The sequence below is a fragment of the Apis mellifera genome, linkage group LG4 (genome assembly GCF_003254395.2).
Source record: "Apis mellifera strain DH4 linkage group LG4, Amel_HAv3.1, whole genome shotgun sequence".
NCBI lineage: Eukaryota > Metazoa > Arthropoda > Insecta > Hymenoptera > Apidae > Apis > Apis mellifera.
The window spans coordinates 1900656-1922343 of record NC_037641.1 but is presented as its reverse complement, the minus strand read 5'-3'; the positions used below and the strand labels follow the sequence as shown (position 1 = coordinate 1922343).

At 18.1% G+C, this 21688-nt stretch overlaps 2 protein-coding genes across 3 annotated transcripts in view; both read right to left on the bottom strand.

The window, feature by feature from the left end:
* Window positions 1-900: 900 nt before the first annotated feature.
* On the bottom strand, window positions 901-4271 carry GstS1 (glutathione S-transferase S1). Of its 2 annotated transcripts, XM_026439971.1 has the most exons (5): window positions 4202-4271; window positions 2437-2572; window positions 2039-2206; window positions 1724-1863; window positions 954-1153 (listed from the first exon to the last, which is right to left on the bottom strand). In XM_026439971.1, the coding sequence occupies exons 2-5, from the start codon at window positions 2567-2569 to the stop codon at window positions 980-982; spliced, it is 615 nt and encodes a 204-aa protein (XP_026295756.1). In that variant the 5' UTR covers window positions 2570-2572; window positions 4202-4271; the 3' UTR covers window positions 954-979. The 2 variants fall into 2 exon arrangements, with proteins under 2 accessions (NP_001153742.1, XP_026295756.1); NM_001160270.1 differs by lacking the exon at window positions 4202-4271 and having other exon boundaries at window positions 901-1153; window positions 2437-2573.
* A 2602-nt stretch (window positions 4272-6873) lies between these two features.
* The window catches only part of LOC552283, a 34805-nt gene continuing 19990 nt past the window's right edge, over window positions 6874-21688 (bottom strand). Inside the window, exons 2-9 of the mRNA XM_026440020.1 lie at window positions 18957-19118; window positions 17292-17459; window positions 12426-12568; window positions 11192-11356; window positions 9246-9291; window positions 8184-8333; window positions 7647-7814; window positions 6874-7519 (exon numbers count right to left, since the gene is read on the bottom strand). Coding sequence (XP_026295805.1) covers window positions 7212-7519; window positions 7647-7814; window positions 8184-8333; window positions 9246-9291; window positions 11192-11356; window positions 12426-12568; window positions 17292-17459; window positions 18957-19101 — 1293 coding nt within the window. The 5' untranslated portion in view covers window positions 19102-19118 and the 3' untranslated portion in view covers window positions 6874-7211. The remainder of the gene's footprint in view (window positions 7520-7646; window positions 7815-8183; window positions 8334-9245; window positions 9292-11191; window positions 11357-12425; window positions 12569-17291; window positions 17460-18956; window positions 19119-21688) is intronic.

Genomic DNA, 21688 nt, shown 5'->3' with positions numbered 1-21688 from the left:
TTGAGATTATTCTAAAATCAATCAAATTTTATTATTAACAGAGAAAATCATTTCAAAATTATAGTGTGATTCTAATTCTATAAAATATTTGTAGATCTATAATAAATTATCTCAATCTATAAGATAATTGATGCGATTATCACTAATCAAAATTATTAAATATGCTTAAAATAATATTTTTCTCAAGAAAAATTATTTGAAATCATTATTTAACAGTTAAGTTAAATATTTAAATAATTAAATAGTTTATTAACAGTTAAAAATATTTCAAGAACATTTTATTTAAACAATGCTATATCTTCTTCGATACTATAGATTGTTTAGAATTTATTAAAATAAACGAATACTTCAAAAATGCAACAACGTGAATGTGATTATTTGTGATAATGTAAAAAAATTATAATAATGTTATCATTATATTAGTAATTTTCATTTAAATGATTCTTTATTTTTAAAATATTATTTTCTTTCTTTTCATTATATATAAAAATTTATATATTTTTATATATAATGAACAATATTATTCATGATTATTTATTCAAATTAATGAATGCTACGATTCACGATTGAATTTAAAAAAATTGAAAAAAAAATAATATATTATAAAACTGAAAAAAATTTATTACAAATAATTTTGAATGCTATTATCAATAAATTGCTTATATCTTTACATTCTGTATTCTTTTCACAAAAATTTTTCATACATCTGAAGAATTCGAATCATAAGAAAAATTCTTTAAATATATATAAATATTATTTATTTTTATACTCGCATAATACATGATAAGCGTATATAAAACAGGGAATTTACTTTATCTATATTTACGAAAATATAATGCAAAATTTATATCAAACGTGATTTAATGTAAAACATGTGCAAATAAAAATAAATCAATGAATCCTAGTGAGTCCTTAAGAATACCATAATTTAATTATAATTTTTTCATATAGCAATAATATATGCAAAAAATCATAACATTTAAGGTATGACCATAGATTTGGGTCGATTCTTCAAATATGTTTTGATGTTGGGTAATGATTTTATTTTTTCAGACAACTTCTTCAGTTCAGGATGATCTTTATTCAAATCGTATCCAAGCATGTCGGTCAAAGATTCCTCTATTGCTGCGTAGAAAAGATCTGCCCACGTCAACTATAACAGAGAATTAACAATTTAATTAAAAGAGAATTTTGATTAAAAATGGAAAATAATTATTTCTTTGTTCTCAAATTATATATCAGAAAACAAATGGAATCTCAGTGAAAAAATGACACAAGTGCTTTTTTTGCAAGATCAAACATAAAAATAAATATAGGAAACCGTAATATTCATTTAAAAAATTGTATTAATTAAATATTTAATTATTATATATTTTAATATATGGAAACATACATATTTTTTTATTAAAATTTATAACTTTATTCGTAATTTTATCAAATTGAAAATTGTTCTACTTGTTTCACTTTTTTTAGATTCTCACATATTTATATTATTATTGAAATTCTATTTAATTACATAAATTCATTTAACAATTTAATTTATAATTATTTTACAATATATTATTAATTATAAATATTATATATAAAATTTAAAATTATTTAATTTATTAATCATATTTAATTTCATTTTTTAGATTTATAACTTAGGTTAATTTTATATATAATATATTATTATATATAATATTATATATAATTTATAAATTGTATAAATAAAAAAAATTACCTTTCCATTAACAAAATATCCTTTGTTCTTCTTTACTTGTTCTTCTAATTTGTTCAGAAGCAAGGGAACTTTGGTATCAACATTGATTTTCAATTTTGCCTTGAATGCATGATCCTTTTCCCAATAATGTTGAGTAATTGCTATAAATTATCGTAATAGTTATATAACATTACATATTATCGATATAGTTTATTTTTAATTTTTTGGGAATTTATTAAGAAATTAATAGATTAAAAAATAATTTTTTTATTAAGATTTCATCTGAAATTCTTTATTTTTTTCTTTTTTTATTTTTAAAATAAATGAAGATCTTACGTTGTCTTAAATCGTCTATAGTCTCAACAGTAGCATCAACAAGGAAAGCTTCTTCATCATTGGAACCGTAAAAATTATTTCTCTTAGCGATCAAGCGAGAAATAGCCTTCGATTGATAATAAACTTTACCATCGATTTCCAAAATAGGTACTTGTCCAAGTGGCATTTCTAAAAAATTTATAATAATTAATAAATAATTAATAGATTATTATATAATAACGTATACGTAATAAAATATAATAACGTATACGTTATTAGAAATTATACAAATTAATTAATGAATTATTATATAAAATCGTATATATTATTATAATTTGAAATTATAAATTGAAAAAATTAAATCATAAAAATAATTATTTATTATTAATTTATTTTTTATATAAATTAAATATTATTACCAGATTTAATCTTGGGCCATTCTTCGATATCAATTCTTTTATCTTCAAATTTAATTCCACTTTGATGAAGAAGAAATCTAATTGGTTCGGCAAGACCAGGAATATTGAAATAAATCAATTTATACGTGGACATTTTCTATAATTAATTAAATATATTGTATATTGTATATTGTATATTGTACATTGTATACAAATATAAATTAAATATAATATATATAAATATAAATATATTATATATATTATATATTAATATTCTATTCTATTATAAATTTTCTATTGCTATTTTCTTTTTGTTTTATCTTCAAATTTATATATAATTTTAAAAAATTATAAGTATTTATAAAATAATTTCATTGATAAAATTTATTGATACATTTATTGACAGTTGTGATATATTATGATGGAAATCAATTTAGAAAATTATTGATAATTAATAAATTAATAATGTTGTTGAAAATAGAATTATTAATTTTTGAATATTTAAAAATATTGAAATTTGAAAAAATTTAATTAAAAAATATAAAAAATTTATAGATTTATAGAAATTTATAGAAAATTTGAAGTTTCAAAAGCTTAAAAATTGCATAAATTGAAAATTTATGTAGTAATATAAATAATATAATTTGAAAATTTGGAAACTTATAAAGCTAAAAATTGTAGATTAAAAAATAAAGCTAAAAACTTATAGATTAAAAAATTTTAAATTTTAAAAATTCAGAACTAAAATAAATTAAAAATTCGAAAATTTATTAATTCAAAAATCCGTAAATTTAGTGATTAATATTGTAATAAGTTTAGTGATGATAAATATTCAAAAATATATAAATTCAAATATTCAAAAATTTAATAATTAAAAAATTTAAAAATTTAAAAGTTGAAAATTCAAATTAAATTTTAGAAAAGAAAAAATAGTAAAATTAAATAAAGCTTATATTCAAGGTTATGCAAACAAGTTAATGCCAAATATTATCAATTACCTATTCGTATGCTTAATATCAAAACAACATTCAAGAATGTTCCAAACGGAATTTATTGTTAGCTTCAGCTAATTTTCAATTCAGTTGTTATATAGAATTTCACATTTAGCATTCGCATTAAAATTGATTAACACTAAGGTTCTAACATTAATTCTTAATCATATAGATCGTAGATAACTATTTTGATAAAAAAATTCACGTTATTACACTGATATCATTGTTATATAATATTGTTGCAATATATTAAATAAAATCAAATAAGAATATATATATATTAATTAATATTTTATTTTTACTTTAATGTCTTTTTATCATAAATATTATGAAATAAAATAATAAAAACATTTTTGCATATTTTATTTTAATAAATATTATTTTGCTATTTTTAGAATTATAAAAAGAATTATAAAAATTTAAAAAATTAAAAAAAATTATAAAATTAAGATTTTAAGAAAATATTAAAGTAAAAGTTTTATTAATATTAAAATAAAAAAGTAATATTAAAATTTAAAGAAAATTCTTTTTAGTAGAAAATAATAAAATAATAAAAATTTAATAAAATTCTAATGAATTTCTAATTTCTAATGAATACAAAAATTTATATTGTAAACGCACTACTATTAATATACTAGAAAAAATTATAAAATTTTCCAAAAAAATTACAAAAATAATTACACAAAAATTTATTTAATTTTATTTAATTTTATTTCTTATTAATAATAAAAAGTATATTAAAAATTTTGGCGAAAATTTTTTTTTTTTAAATAATAGATTTTTAATGAACTTACGAAGATATGCGTTGGAACGTGTTAATGTAACAAACGAGACGGTCTTTCACAGACTACTGCTTTTATATTACTAACAAGTTTTATATATCTAGACTTGCCTATAGCTTTTGCACTAATCGAGTATCTTATTCCCCCACTAAACTCATTCATATTGATGTGACAAATCATAATAATATATATACTAGAATCAACTAGTAGAATTCTTTAATAGAATAATATCCTTTGTAGTAACTTTGTTAATAAATAAATTACTTCGTAAATGGGTATTATAAAAAAATTCTATGAATTGAAAAATCTTTTTGAGGTATTAAATGATTTGTGATATGACTAGTACTATTTATTGTAACTATATTATTTAATAGTCTATAAATCATTGTTTTAAAAAAATAAATATTTTATTTCTCGATATATTATTTCTCTTCTGCTATAAAATTTAGACAAAATAAAATATAATTTGCAAACTATTTTAAAAGAAATTATGTTATGTTAAAATAGTGTTATATTACAAATCGAAAGTAATGGAAAATTTAATGGAAAATTAAAAATTATATTATTCCTTTATATATAAATACAAATAATACAAATAATAAAATTTATTAGAATTTGATTCTTTATTGACTAATTTAATCATGTCAGATCATCATATGATGATGAATATTTTATAAAATTCTGCAAGTCATGATTTGATAGGATATAAGAATAGAAATTCATGATATTACATTACATTAAGACATAGTAAGAGTTTAAAAAGAAATAAATATTTTTAGAAAATTATTTTATTTTATAATAATATTATTTTATAATAATATACAAAATATATTATAATAAATAAAACATGAAATTTATATAAATTTTTTTAAAAAGTTATAAAATATTTTGATAAAAGCTAAATCAGCAGTCAGCAAAACAATAAAAAATTTTGAACAGTCATTTTCTTGCAATATCCAATTTTAACTTTATCATTCTGCTATAATATTTGAAGTTAATATTATATATAAAATTTAGACAAAGTAAAATATAATTTGCAAACTATTTTAAAAGAAATTATGTTATGTTAAAATGATTGATATTATATTACAAATCGAAAGTAATAGAAAGTATATTTTTTAATGGAAAAGTATTATATATTTAAACGTTTATACTTTATATATCAATATAAATCAAAATGTTAACTCTAAGCAAATATGATAACAAATATCACAAAAATTACTTAATATCGATTGTACAATTTTATAAATCAGTATTGAAACTTAAATAATTCAAAAATTATTCGATGCACTTGCGAATCATTACAAGGTCGAGATATTTTAAGAAATATATATAAAAAAATAAAAAAAAATTATTATCTTTTTTAACTCCTAAAAATACACAATTGAATAAAATATCAAAATGTGATATAAATAATGCAAAAAATAATCTATATCTTTAAAAGAAAGTAAATAATAAAATAATAAAATATTTTCAAATTTTTATGATAATAATATTTATGAAAAAAATCATAATTTTTTTAAAGAAATGAATTGTAAAAATTTTTCGAATTAATTTAGCTTTGATATTTTAATTTTAATTATTTGGCAATTATCGTTAATTTATAATTATTAAATTCATAAATTTCATCTTTTTTCTGTATGAGTACGAATCTTATATAATTTGATAAAATAAAATTAAAATTCAAACATAAAAATTTGATATTTTTAATATCAATTATGTATAATATTTTCATTGAAATTTGCATGGATAATTGTTTTGTTTTTTGTTTCAAGTAGATATTAATACAAAGAATCATTAATTAATTAAAGTTAAGAATATAAAAGTGAAATTATTATTATTATTTTTTAATAAAGATATAGGAAAAATTAAGAAATTCTATCGATTTTTAATTTAGATTAGTGATTTTTGTTATATAATATTTGATCCACAAAATTTAAAAAAAATAAAATATTATAGATATAAATAAAAAAAGCAAAAACTAACGAGATTATAAAAATTGTACATAAAATATACATATGAATTTTTAGATTTAATTTTTTCGAAAATATAAAAAAAGATTTTATTTTACATTTACGATTTATTTTTATACCAAAGATTATCTATATCTATATTTATATCTATATCTATATTGTGAAAATCTTTATATATAGCAAGAATATCAAAAGAATTTAATTCTATTAAAATAAATAGAATGAGTTAGAAAATTTATCTTTTTTCAAAGTGCAAATAATGTTCTAAGAATCAGAACTAATAATTTTTTTTAAAAATATTTTTTGTAGTTAACAATGAATTTAATAAATTAATTATTTTAAATATGATTCTATCTTATTTATTATAAATTCTTTTATGAGATTAAGTCTGTATTTGACTCAAATGATATTTAAAGAATAACAATAATTGTTTTGATAAAAAATTTGTTTTTACAAGAATTAATATGTACATTAATTTATATTTAAATAGATAATATTCAAGTTTAATTGGCTGTATCTTTTTTAAAAGAAAATTATCTATATTCAAATAAAAAAAGTATTACATGTATATTTTTTACCAACTCTTAATATTTTTTTTAGATTTGATATTTTTACACGCATGATATTAAAATAACAAAATTAGGATTTTTAGATTTCTAGGAATTTAAGAAAAAAAAATACAATAATTTTTTTATTACATATTAAACTTCGTAATATATAATAACTTCTTTATTATTTATATTATTTGTAATACAAAAGCACATAGTTTAAACAGTTTATAATGTATTTTTGTAAAGATACAAATATATATTTTTTTATTGTAATGGATCAACCATTTATTAACGATGCGATCTAAAAAAAAAGCTCTAATTAACTGACAAAAACGTTGCTCATAACTGAAACTAAGCTGTTAAAAAAGCATCTTCATATATTCCGTACAAGAATTAACATTTTTATGAAAGCAATTGAAGCGATCCATTTTTTTTAAGAAATTTAGATCGCAAACTTAAAATGTTTATAGAACAGAAAGTAATCAAGAAATGAAAAATTTAGAAATCAGAATGTGGACGCTTATCAAGCCAGCTCTTAATAGCAGGTAGATTGAGAACTTTTTCTTTCAACTGCTTCAGATTATCATATTTCTCGATGAGATCGGATCCATTCATAAAATTTAAATAGTCGAGCAAAGCAACAAATGATAAATCAGCCCAAGAAAGAGCACCACCAACAAAGTAGCCACCATTATTCTTCACTTGAGCATCTAAACGTTCCAAATAATATGGTACTACTTCATCAGCAATTTTACGTTTCGCAGCTTTGATTTCTTCATTTTCTTCATAGTGGAAAGCAGCAAGTCCTAAAATTTAAAAAATTTAGTAGTTATTTGCATACAGCATACAGTATATAAAATTTAAATTATAATTGAATTTCAACTAATTTCAATTAATTGAATATATATATAAATATTTTTTATTAATACTTACTTGCACGAACATCATGAATAGTATCAACAATACTATCAATTTCTAGAGCTTCCCAATCATCTTTTCCAGCTAAACCAGATTTTTTTGCCAAATAACGAGAAATAGCTACTGACTGAGCTATTTTTTTCCCATCAACATCAAGTACAGGAACTTGACCAAAAGGAGTAGCTAAAAAATAAATAGATGAAACGAAATATTTTATTTAATAATTATTTTAATTTTTCAAATTTATTGATAAAATTAAAAACTATCAATTGATTAAAAAAATTAATTTTCTGTTTTATTAAATTATTATAAAATATTTAAATATCTAACAGTTGCTTGTTATCATTTGCTTTAGAGAAGCAATTTTAGTTTATTGACAGTTTATCAATGAACAAAGGGTATTGTCTCCTTAACAATGCCCATTGTTGTCAAAGGTATCTTATAGAGTAATAAAAAAAGTAAACAAAATCTATATTATATCTTTCATATTATTTAATAAATCACAAAAAATAATGGTTAAAAAGCATGGATTTACTTAAATTTTAAACTTACTAGGCTTTATCTTTGGCCAGTCATCTCTATCAAAACGCTCATCTTCAAATGAAATTCCAGCATAGCTTAAGAGAAAACGAATTGGTTCACCCAATCCTTTAACTGGGAAGTAAGTCAATTTGTAGGTAGACATTTTGCTGTAAAGATAAACTATATAAAGTCAAATAAAAGAATTATTTATAAAAAAAAAAAGAAAAAAAGAAATAGAAGAAATTAACAAATAAACATAAAAAGACAGATTGTATTGTACATAGTAAATTATAATCTAAAAGATAAAATAATTTATTAAGTAAAAGCACTAATAATTTCAAATCTTTATGACACATATAGAAAAATTGGTTTAATTTGTAAATGTAAAAATAAAATATTTTTATATTTTCTACATTAATTTTTTATTTATTTTTTCATTTTTATTCTTATTCATTCAAGTATAGTTCGGATATAAAAAAAAAATATTTTCGAATAAAAAAAATGTATCAAAATGTTTTATAAATATTTTTATGAATAAATTAATACGATGAATAATAATATGAATAAAATAAATGAATAAAAATACGGTATATATTATATCACTAACCATATATGTCAATAACCAAACTTATAATTATAAATTTACAATCAACGAATTCACGCAACTAGTATTTTCAAAATGTCAGTTATATTCATGGACTAATTTCTACTATTAACTTGAGCATATATATGTATGTACATATATAGATCTATATACTCAAGCTCCCTCAATAGTAATTTAGTACTATTCTTAGTCAAATAAAATTTTCGTAATCATAAAACATTTAAAATTGTTTTTTCAATGATATATTTTCAGTGACACATTTTTTAAAAACATACTAAAATCTATATACAGTTACACTTACATATTAAATTTTAATAATATTTATTTTTTTCAATATTTTTTATTTTCCTTTAGCCGGCAAAAATGTATTGAAAACTTTTAGTAGTCATATAAACTTTCATTTTGAATCACAAAAAAAAATATATAAAAATATGTTATATAAACATTTTAAAAAACATCCTAATTTATATTATTTGCTATTTACTTACAATTTCTAATGAGATTCGTAAAATGAAATAACAGCAGGACTCTTCCGAGCCAGTCAACGGAAAGTTAAGTATTATGACGAAATCAAATCTTCAAACACCTATATAGCATCTCCTATCGCACCTACATACCACTAACATCTTATTGGTGGAACTACAATGAATGTTCATCTCCATTTAGAAACATCTAGAAAGATTAAATTGAAATTGAAAATATTATGCTTTAATGTTAATAAATTTTACTAAATAAAAATTGAAATTTTTTATTATTCGTGAAAATATAAAATATTCAATAAAATATCATAAAAGCAAAATATTAAAAAGGAAAAATTTATAAATGTGAACAGCGCCATCAAATAAAACGATAAACTATATGCTATACAAGATAGTAAAGCGCGAAGTTTGAAATAATATAAAATAATAATTTTTAAATATTATAATTAAATGATATGAAATTTGCAATTATCGAATATAAAAAAAAGAAAAAACAATATGGTAATAGAAAAATATATAAATTTGAAGATCGGAAAACAAAAAAACAATATAAACTTCGATTTTTATTAACATATATACAATGAAATATTTTATTTTTAATAATAATTTAGATGATTAAAATAATAATAATATCATATAAAAGTTAATATTTTTATCAATCATAATCATATTTATATGGCATTGATTAAATGTTTCTTATCATGATCACTCTTATCGGCAGTGGTTAAGTATACTTCTGTCGATAAGTAAAATTGGAAAATTACTCATACGGAATATTATATATTATGTATACTATAATTGAAGTAATATTTTACAAAAAAATATAACAGAAACATATAAAAAATTCTTCAAATGATATATATATATATATATATTATATATTGTATTTATATAATATAATATATATATTGATGAAATTAAATTATTATGTTGCAATGTTAAAATTATTATTAAAATATTAGAAATTAATGAAAAAAATAACGTGCTCATTTTTTTATATGAGATTATTATTTCATTGCATCATTCGAAAGTTTTGCAATCACAACGATTCAGTACATATTTATTTGTTTTGTAACATTTATTGATAACGTTAATTGATAACATTTAATTTAGAATCTTGCATTAATTAATATTGTAACATTTAAAAATCAATTTTTTATCCTTAAATTTTTTTTCATTGTCTATAAATTATGTTGTTATGAATACAATTAAAATAATTTATTCATTAATATTTAAAATTTTTATTTTTGAAAAGATATTATTTTTACACACAGATAATTTTAATAAATAGATCACGAAAAAATAAAAAAAATATTTCGATATAAGCATCATTTAAAAAGTGACCAAGTAATAAATATATAAACTAGAAATAATATTATAAAAAATAATATCTTTATTTTTAATATATTGTTTTTAATTTTTGAGCAAAAACATCTTATCTTTCTTTTCATATAACTGATATTTTAATTATTTTATATATTTCTTTTTAATAAATTTTATCTTGATAGATATGATATAAAGAAATATATTCCATGGCTTTAAAATATATAATTTGAAATAACATATAAATAAAATAGAGAGAGTTTGAATGAATAAGAAATATGATAATTATGTACTTTATTTACAATTTATCTATTTATATATAAATTTTTGTTCTAATAACACATATAATTTTTATCTTGAGATATTTTATATTATATATATACATTTATTATTTGTGTTTTTTAACTTATTTTAAATAATTTATTATAATTACAAAGAAACAAAAATTACGAAATTTTATAGTCTTATAGTATTAAACTTTCAGTGTAAATAAACGATTTTGTTAATAAACTCGTTAAAAGTATTTGTAATTTTATATTGACCAACACAATAATACTTGACAAAACATACACAAAATATACATAGACATATTATCATTCACCATTTTCCTCGCGTAATTTCAAATATTTTTAAAATTCCGTGTGTGGTCGTTTAGATAGCCAATTAACAATACTAGGTATTTCGTGAACTCTCTTTTTCAATGCACGAAGACCTGGATAATTTTCTAAAGCCATTGTTCCAAAAATATTCTCGAAATTTTCAAGGGCTACTGCGAAGACAAAATCTGCCCATGTCGTCTGGAAAATAATTTAAAAACAATTTACATATATTTTAGATAAATATTTTTTTAATTTTAAAGTTTTTAAAAGTTTCAATTTGCATTTCGTTTCAATTCAATAATTTATTTTAGGTATTTTTTTAATTTATAAAATAAATATATTTTATATTAAAATGAATTGTATAAATATTGTGAGGATATATAGGATTAATTTGAAAAACTTTGAATAATTTGATAGAAAAAATTTATACATGAAATTATATAATTTCTTATTTTTTATCTTATAAATTGTATTAATCATAATTTTTAAAATATTATATTAAATTGTAATATATTATATAATTGTTTATGTATATTATATAATTGTTTAATATTATATTAAATATATGTTTTTCTTATTTCATTAAAGCAATAAAGGCAATAAATTAATTTAATTTTTATAGAATTATATCTTGTAAAATGTTATATATATATATATATATATATATATATATGTATGTATGTATAATGTATAATAATAATTCATAATATATATAAAATAAAATATTTTAATTTTAATTAATCTCATGAAATGATATTAATAAATAATAGATATTTTTCATTTAATTATATTTATTCAATAAAATAATATTTCGAAAGTAAGAATCAAAAAGTTATCAGTTAGTTAAAGTTATATTCATAATACTAATTTTAAAAATGTTCATTTTAATTTCATTTGATGATGTTAATTTTAAAATTTTAAGATGAAAAAAAATGCACAAAACGAATTTACATTAAGATTATTAAGATATTAAAATATTAAGATTTATTTAAAATGTATATTATTATTAAAATATATTATTTAAAATATTAATAAGGTTATTAGATATTATTATTAGATATTATTATAATTTAATAGCGATTTATTTAAAAGATAGATGTATTTGTGAATTAAAGTTTTTTTCTTCGTATCAATATATTTCAGAAATTTTATATCAAAAACTTATCACAGATCTTCTTCAATTTGTTATCTCCTATGGAATTTTTTGATACACATTGATTTTAATATAAAAAATTTTAATATCCAATCTAGCTAAATAATGACTTACGGTCGTGCCAACGGTGTAACTTCCATTTTCACTGATAATCTGTTCAAACTTGTTCAAATAAAATGGTATTGTTTCCTTCAGCAATTTCATTTTCTTCTCCTTTTTTTTGAAGAGATCCTCCTCGATACGATATTGAGATATAACTGAAAAGAATATGAAGGTAACCATTATCATTTATTTGTCTCTTCTGATATCAACGAAGAGGGAAAAAAGAAAAAATGCGAAATTCTAAAAAAAGAAAAATGATTTCGTATACTTTTCACTATTTTCTTTTTTTCACTATTTTCTTCAACTTTGCTCTTATATGTTTTTATATATTTATAAAATATTTCATAAAATGTAAGTAATGTTTCATTACTGTGGAGAAATTTGAAAAATCTTTTAAGATGATTCATTATTAAGAGAAATAGAAAATATAAAATTCCTTTAGTTTCATTTGAAAGTTTATTTTTTTTTTAATTAAATAATTTATTATCTATATTTATAATAAATAATTTATTAAGTTATTTAATGAAACTATTAGGATTAAAGAAAATAAAAAGAGAGATTATGAAAAATTACTTTGAATAATTAATAAATTTTAGAAAACTTATAAAAAGCAAAATTATGAAAATATTAAAAAAAATTTATTAATATTAAAAAAAAAGAAAAACAAAATTTAATTAGATATTAAACAAAATTAAAATAAAAACAAAATTAAATTTTTGATAATTGCTTCTTATTTTAATATCTCACTCAATGATTAATATTTTACTTATCGAAAACTCTACACGATCTTTCTATATTTTCTTAATATATCTCGTAATCATTTAATGATATATAAAAGAAAGAGAGAGAGAAAAAAAAGATAAAATAAGAAAATAAGGAATCGCGTAGGCGTATCGTTATGTTACAACATCGTTCGTTAATTGATGATCGTTATGTTAATCGGTATAGTTTAAAACAGACCAACAAAAACACGTATATTATCGTGTGGAAAAATTTGCGATATATCCTATTCAGGTGCATCAAATCATGAATCATCAACGAATGAATTTTAATTATAAATAATATCGATATTTTTATGAATGATCCTCAAATTAAAAAAAATAAATAAATAAATAAAAGAACAAAAATTAAAAGAACAATCTACATTATTATTCAATGAGTCGATAATCTATTTTCTTGGATTTTTTTGCTTTTTTTTTGTGGTATGATAATTTTTCAATTTTATCAATGTTATGTTAGACGTGTAAAAACACATTAAAACACAAAATTATACATATTTATTCACATTTATGCAAATAAATTGCATAAGTTTTGAATGATTCAATTTATATGATCTGTATATAGTTAATGCATTATACAATCACGCATATTATAATTAGAAATTAGTAATTTTATTACATACTAATATCTTTCTTTATTTGATTATTGAGTAATATTATTTTTTTCGCTTTTTCTACGCTTATTCAATAATAATATTATTGATTTTGAAGAAAAAAAAACATTAAAAATTTATTCTAAAAAGAAATTATTTATATGAAAATTATAATAATGAATTAATTTTTTAAAAATTTGTACGAAAAAAAATTTGAAAATCATTATTTTTGAAATTAATATTCATAAAATTATTATCATGATTGATTTGTTAACAAAAAATGTTATAACGTTATAAGTTTACTACTTTTTATTTTTTTAATTTCTAAAAACATAAATGTAATATCATATAAATATCTTATAATGATTGTTTAAATGAAAGATAAATTTTAAAAAAAGAAAATGATGAAAAATACATTAGTTCTTATAGTTTTAATTAACACATTATTATAAATATATAATAGATTGTGGTTTTTTATGCAAATACATATTTTTCATATAACATATATTTTGCATATTTTTCATAAATGATATGAATAAGTATATTATATATATATATTTTTAATATTAATTTTATTTGTAAAATAATAGAATAATTATAAATAAATTATTAACAATTATAAACAATAATTATAAAAAAAGTATAAACAATAATTAATAATTATAAATATATTCTAAATAAAACTTCTGCTATAAATTAATTAAATGATATTCAAGGTCAAAGAAATTCTGAATAGTTTATTTATAGAAGCAGTCCAATATAATATTAAAACAATATATCATATGAATGATACTTTTTCAATTTTTCTTTTAATTCAATTTTTTTAAATAAACAATTTATTAAAAAGTGATAAAATTTTTTTTATTTTTTTATATAATATTATAATTTCAAATAAAAAATCTATTTAAAATATAATAATAATATAATAAATCTAAATAATAAACTTAACACTTTGCAAATATTATAAAGTTTAATATATATTTTGAATAACATAATATATTATATATTAATTGAATATTTGAATTTGTATCAACTGCAATTGATAATTTTAATATTAAAATTATAAAATTTGCAGTTTACATTATAATGTATATATAATATTTTTCATAAAAATTAACAAGATTTTTATTTTAATAGAAAATAATAGAATAAGCAAAGAAAATAAAAAGAAATTTTAAAAAATATGAAATAAATAAAATCATATTGTGCATAAACATTTTTAAAACATGATATTTTTAAAATTAATGTTAGTAATATAAAATTTAGAAATTATTGAATTTAATTAGTTACTTAAAATCCTTGCTTAAAATTTAAAAACTTAAATTCACTTAACTAATTCATTAAGTTCATTTGTAATTTTTTGTAATTTTTTATTTTGTATTTTCAAATATTTTTATACTAAAACTTTTTCTACACATCTATTTTATTAATTTTTTCAATTCAACAAAAAGTTTCATATATTGATACAATATTTCTTTTTATTATTTTTTTTATCAACATTTAAAAAATTGACATAATTCTATGATTAAAAATCAATTCAGATAAGATTATCTATATTTACTTTGAAGAAGCAAAACAAATACACATAATATAGAAATTAATTTCATCAATGATAAATTTTTTAGAACAAGTTTCTTAATTTCTATAAGAAAATCTTTTATATTTCAACTATATATTTCAAGTGAAATTATCTGATTTTTTGTGCAATTTCTAAAAATTTTATATTCACTTAATTGATACTCAATTGAAATTTCTTTTTATGTTTTTCTAATATTTTTAACATTTTCTATAAAATTTTTTGTTGAATATCTTTGTTATATTAAATTTAATAGAAAACTTTAAATGTAATAGGAAACAATTTTATGAAAATGATAAATTTTTAAAGTTGCTATTAAAAAAAAGAAAAAAGCAATATGATATGAAACAAAAATTATATGATAGAAAGTTTATTTTTAAATTTATATTGAATGAAATTGATTGAAGTATTTATTAATAATAGTAAATATCAAAAAAATATAATTTTAGAAAAACTTTAGAAAATGCTTAAATATTTAATTATATTTTAAATTTTTTTCAAAATTTATATCAAATAATATAATACATAATATGGTATATAAAAATGATACATTTTTAGGATTTGCTTTCTAAGATAAATAATATAATAATAGAAGATGATTTTAAAAAGAGTTATAAAAAGAAATTTCTTTCAAAAAAAGAAATTTAAAAAAAAAAAAATTTATATGAAATTTCATTAAGAAATTGAATATAAAAATTTTTCGTAAAATGTATTTACTTATTGTAATGTAATTAATATTATTAATATTATTTAATATAATTCTTAATATAATTCTGATGAAATATTAATAAATTATTAACAGAGAATTTTCTATATATGAAAATAAGTAAATAGAACAATTTAATAACAAATTTCGAAAATATCGAATTTAATTTCTTGATTGTATATTTTTAAAATCGATTTTTTAAGAAAAATAACAAAATTTTCTCTAGAATAACGAAATTATAATATTTTATTATACAATTTCTTTACATATTAATAGGATAATTTTGATAATCTTTGACTGATGATTTATTACTATCATTCATTTATTATTTCCAGACATTAAGTAAATTTATTTATTAAATTAAATTTATTTGAAAGTTTTTAAATCCGATTTATTCAAAAATTAAATTTTTAATTTTATTCTTCTTTCTCAATTTTTTTTTGCATTATCTTTTATAGAATGTTATTATATTTGTAATTTTAAAGACAAAAACATTTTAGTTTAGTTTAAATAAAAACGAAAATAGAGCGAGATGGTATTATGAAAGCAAGACAAGTCTGTCTCATTTAATGCAAATTTAAAATACTTTATAACTTAATAAATAAACATTGATTCATATTTTTATACTAACTTTTATGTTTATCTTATCTTTCTACTCTTCCATAATGTCAAATATGTATGTATATACGTACATATTAATAATTTATATATATATTCTTGTATTCTTAAGATATCTTATACAAATTCAAATGTTAATCTTCAAAATAAAATCAATTATTTTAAATTGAGCAAAAGCATATAACTTCTTAATGTCATAAAACATTACATTTTATTAAAATAATTTATACATATAATATATCTCTGTCTTACATATATTATATCTTTATCTTGAGACATTTTATATCACAATATTTGAAATATTTAAAATACTTTCAAAAATATTCAAAACAAAATCAATCACTTTAAATCGAGCAATATGATTTTTTAACGTCACATTTCATTAAAAGAATTTTTACATATATTCTCTTGCATTCATAATCTGAGATATTCTACAATATTCAAAATACCTAAAATATCTTAAAAATATCAAAACAAAATCTATTATTTCAAATCGCGCAACATTTATGACTTCTTAACGTCACATTTCATCCGCCTCCATTATTCGCGACGAATCCTACAAACTATCTCCTCTCATGTGATAAAGTCATCTTGTCACCGACTCACATTGCTTTAAATCTCCAAGAGTGTCGACGAGTACATCGCACATCATTGCCTCCCATTCGTCCCTACCGGTTAGATTATGTTTCCTCGCCAAGTATCTTGCTACCGCGTTACTCTGCGCTATCGGTTTCCCATTTATCTCCAGCACTGGCAGCATTCCATAAGGCATTGCTAAAAACAAATACGGATTCGTATGAAAACTATGTATAAGAAAATATCGGCAAGCAATCGAAATTCAACATCATTGATTTTCAAAATGTTGTATTCTTCTGAATAGAAAAGATAAAAAACCATCACCTCTGTTTTAATCAATAATAAGATGTGTATGTAATGTAATCTAATAATAAGACGCGAAATATTATCAGTACTTTTTTTTTCTTTTCTTTTTTTTTTATGATTTTTTGGTGAATATTAGAAATATTGCGTGACTTGAATGGTTTAGGAAGTTTCTAATTATAATTTTTTTGTGCTATATTATTTGATCGTAAAGATTTTATTTCAGATTTTTTTTACGTTTATAAGATGCTTCTTTACTGTTTACTTCTAAAATATAGATATATAGTATTTTATTCTCTGATATAAATAGATACATAAAATTTGCAAAATTTCTCAAATATTTTTCTTTAGATATACATTAGATATTATTCTTTTGAAAAGATGATTGAAAGATAATTTGACCTCTGCAATGATACAGCGAAATCCTTTATTAATTCAGTAATACAATTGGAAATGTAAACTTATATAATCTTTTTTTTAATATTTAATTATGTAGTTTCTTTTAATCTCTTATGTAAATATTTGAAAATATATCGATGATTCTTCAGAATTTTTCGCATGGTATAAATGTATGTAAGCTGACATCACTATACAGTACCATTTGATTGAAAAAAATAATATACCATTACAAAATTTGAAGTGTTCTCTCTGTCTGTTCTAAAAAAGAATAGTTATTTTTTTAAAAATTGACTGAGAAATATACAAATTTAATTTAACATATTTAGCTTTCTTAAATGAAAGGAAAATTATATTATATTATTACATAAGTTTTCATTCATGAAATTTTTTTGATAATTTTATTCATTAATGCATAATTGCATTAATTGTTTGCGTGAGTTAATACAAAAGAATGAAGAAAATTATATATAAATTATTATATATATAATAATTTGGAACATTTTGAACAATAATTAAAGTTTTAATATTAATTTATTATATCTTAAATTATTCCTTATTTCATATTATAGATATATCAACTATATATTGTTCATATAATTGTTCATAGATAGAATATATATTTTAAAAAGATCTTTATATAACATTATAAGATAAGATAATAATCTTTCCTAGAAAAAAATTATTATATATATTCATAATCTATAATTTAATTAATAATGATAGAAATTATTTATAAAATAGCGAATCTAATTTGAATATTTTCCTACTTATAATTAATATTATAATTATTTAAAAATTATTGTAAAAATCAAAAATAGATATAAAGAATTAAAAGCAATTATAAAATGAAATTTTTAACATTTTTTTATAAGAAAAAATATGTATTTTCATAAGAAAAGTAATTAAAGAATTGTCTTGTTTAGAATTACATAATAAATTTCTCTCATAAATATTTTAATATTATAAAAAATAAAAAATCGATATCATACTTACATTTTTTTAACTCAGGCCAGCATTCTTTGAGGATTCTCTCATCGACATAATCAATGCCAGCATATGCAAATATGTAGCGGATATGTTCGGCACGACCACGAGCGTTAAAGTAGATCAATTTATAAAGCGGTTGTCTTTCCGTCATTTTTCCTTATGTGTAGGCTGAAAACAATATTATAATAATTCTATATAATTAGAATAATTAAAATTTAATAAAATAAATAAAATTTGATAATCTTGTAGAATAGAATTTTAATATATATAATTTAAATACCTTATAATTTTAAATATATAACATATATAAATAAATTAATATTCTATTTAAAAATAATAACAAAAAAATGAAATAAAAATACATCAGTAATTAATAAATGAAATATGAAATTTTAATTAATTTAAATATATTTCACTTGAAGAATTTTCAAACGAAGTTTTAATTTGTCTGAAATAATGGAACGAAAATAGGATACATATGATGAAAATTATAAATGAAACATTGGATAAAGTTTCTATTTGAGCGATTCGATTCTTTTTGTTTATTTTTTTAAAACGAATCTGTAAAATATTAGAAATAATAAAAGAAAATTTTTTATTGAAATGATTTTTCAATTTATCGAAAATGATATGAAAATGGAAAACTTAAAAAGAAAAATGTAATAACATTTTTATCAATCTGAACTTTTAAAAACATTTTTAATGATATCATCATAAGAAAAAATTATAAATGATTGAATTCTTTTGATACTGTTAATAATTAACCATTGCAAATTTTAAATAAAAACGACATTGTACAAAAATGAATACTAATAATTAGTTTAAATATATAACATTTAATCGTTAATTTATAATATTATATAATTAATTTTCAAATATAGTAAAGAATAAAAACATTTGCATGCTAAAAAATGCAATAATTTTTTTAAAACTAAATTTAATGATTTAAATTTATTTGAGATATTAGAAAAATTAATTTAGTAAATAATGTAAAATATTTTTTAAAAATTATTCGAATTAATCGAAATTGTGAAGAAAAAAAAATAAAGATCACGATTTTTAACTTTTTTATCTAAAATGAAATAAAGATTTAAAACATACTTTTTATAGATCTAAATAATATAATTAATTAATATAATTAGATAGATATAAATAAATAATATATATGCATAAAATTTCAGAATTAATTCTGTTATTATATGCTGTATTGTATAAATAATTGTATTGTGAATAATCGAAAATGCTCAAATTTTTTTATGACACTCACTCTATAATTTGATAATAGATTTGAAAATTTATATATTTTTCGATATTTACAGTTTTTTCTTTTTTTATCCATCAATTAATTTTAATTCGAATTTTACATATTTATATAATTTATTTAGATTTAGAAAAGTTCTAAATCTTTATTATAAATTCAAATTAAAAAAACATAAAAGATATTAAAAATTAAAAAATTATTTTTATTTTTTTTTGCAATTCCAATAGCAATTTTTAAAAAATCTTTTAAAAATAAAATATAATATAATTTAATAAATTAATTCTTTTAATATTTCAAAAAATTCAAATTATTTGATTTAATTTTAAACAGTTATTTAATTTTAATTCAATTTAAAAAGTTATTATATATGTTTTAAAAAATATTTTATTCCTTACTATATATTTTTCAGGAAAACAAAACATTCAATGCAATTATAAAATTTTTGTTTTACATTTTATTTCGAGTTATAGAATATTCCTCACTTTACTTATTTCTGATTCTACAATACATAAATTTACAAATGTATTAAAAAATTTGACACAAATTTACAACGAGAATATGTCATAAAAGTCACGCGGCTCAGTTTCATAAATTTTGAGATAATATACTCTTAAAAATATTGGACAATGACCTCGACACTTCGCAATTTCTATCTCCTGGAATAATCGAGCACTAAAAACAAAAGATTTCAAGTAATTCGGTGATTGTGAGCTTTTCACTCTTTCAAAAGATTTTTCATTCTACCTAGTTCTCCTTTACGTGATCCCTTTTCTTCTATGTCGTGATTTATTACTTCGAGCTAGTAATTTTTGGCAAAATAAATTTTTCAAATACTATTTAATATCTTAGATCTCATTTAACTTAAATAAAATGATATTTTAAATAGAATGTAAAATTTCAACAATTAAAATATTTTCATTTTAAAAATTTGAATAACAAACTAAAATATTTTATTATAATAATCTAATAAAAAAAAAAATAAATTTCTAAAAAAATAATTTTAATTTTTCTTAAAATATCGGTGAATTCACAAATACGATGAATTGATGTGATTTAATTCATTCTAAAATTTAAGAATTTCTATTATTAAGATATTACAAGAAACTAAAGTGTATTCTAAAAATATTTTAGAATAGAAAAATTATTTTAGGAAAATTATTCAATCAATTTATTACGATTTTCAATACATAATAATATAATAAAAAATTATTTTTATTTATAAATATATTGAATTCGTATCATTATTTTTTCAACAATAATATTTAAAATAAATATTACAATTGAAATGATTTAATTTTATTTTTCAAATAAAATATTATTTTCAAATACTTTTATTTATTTTTAAATAATTTTAAAAACATATTTTAATTAAAACATCAAAATATTTCATTTACAAAATTCTTCAAAATAAATAGAATTATTTATTTACTATTGAAAATAATATTTTATGCGATTTCTTCGAATTCAATACAAATAT

What these genes read in the sequence shown, in the direction of transcription:
- GstS1 (XM_026439971.1), bottom strand. Translation starts at nt 2,569, where the DNA reads ATGTCCACGTATAAATTGATTTATTTCAATATTCCTGGTCTTGCCGAA. An exon ending in ATGGCCCAAGATTAAATCTG is followed by an intron (nt 2,207 to 2,436) that starts GTAATAATATTT and finishes TAAATTTTTTAG; the next exon opens with AAATGCCACTTGGACAAGTA. An exon ending in TATAGACGATTTAAGACAAC is followed by an intron (nt 1,864 to 2,038) that starts GTAAGATCTTCA and finishes GATAATTTATAG; the next exon opens with CAATTACTCAACATTATTGG.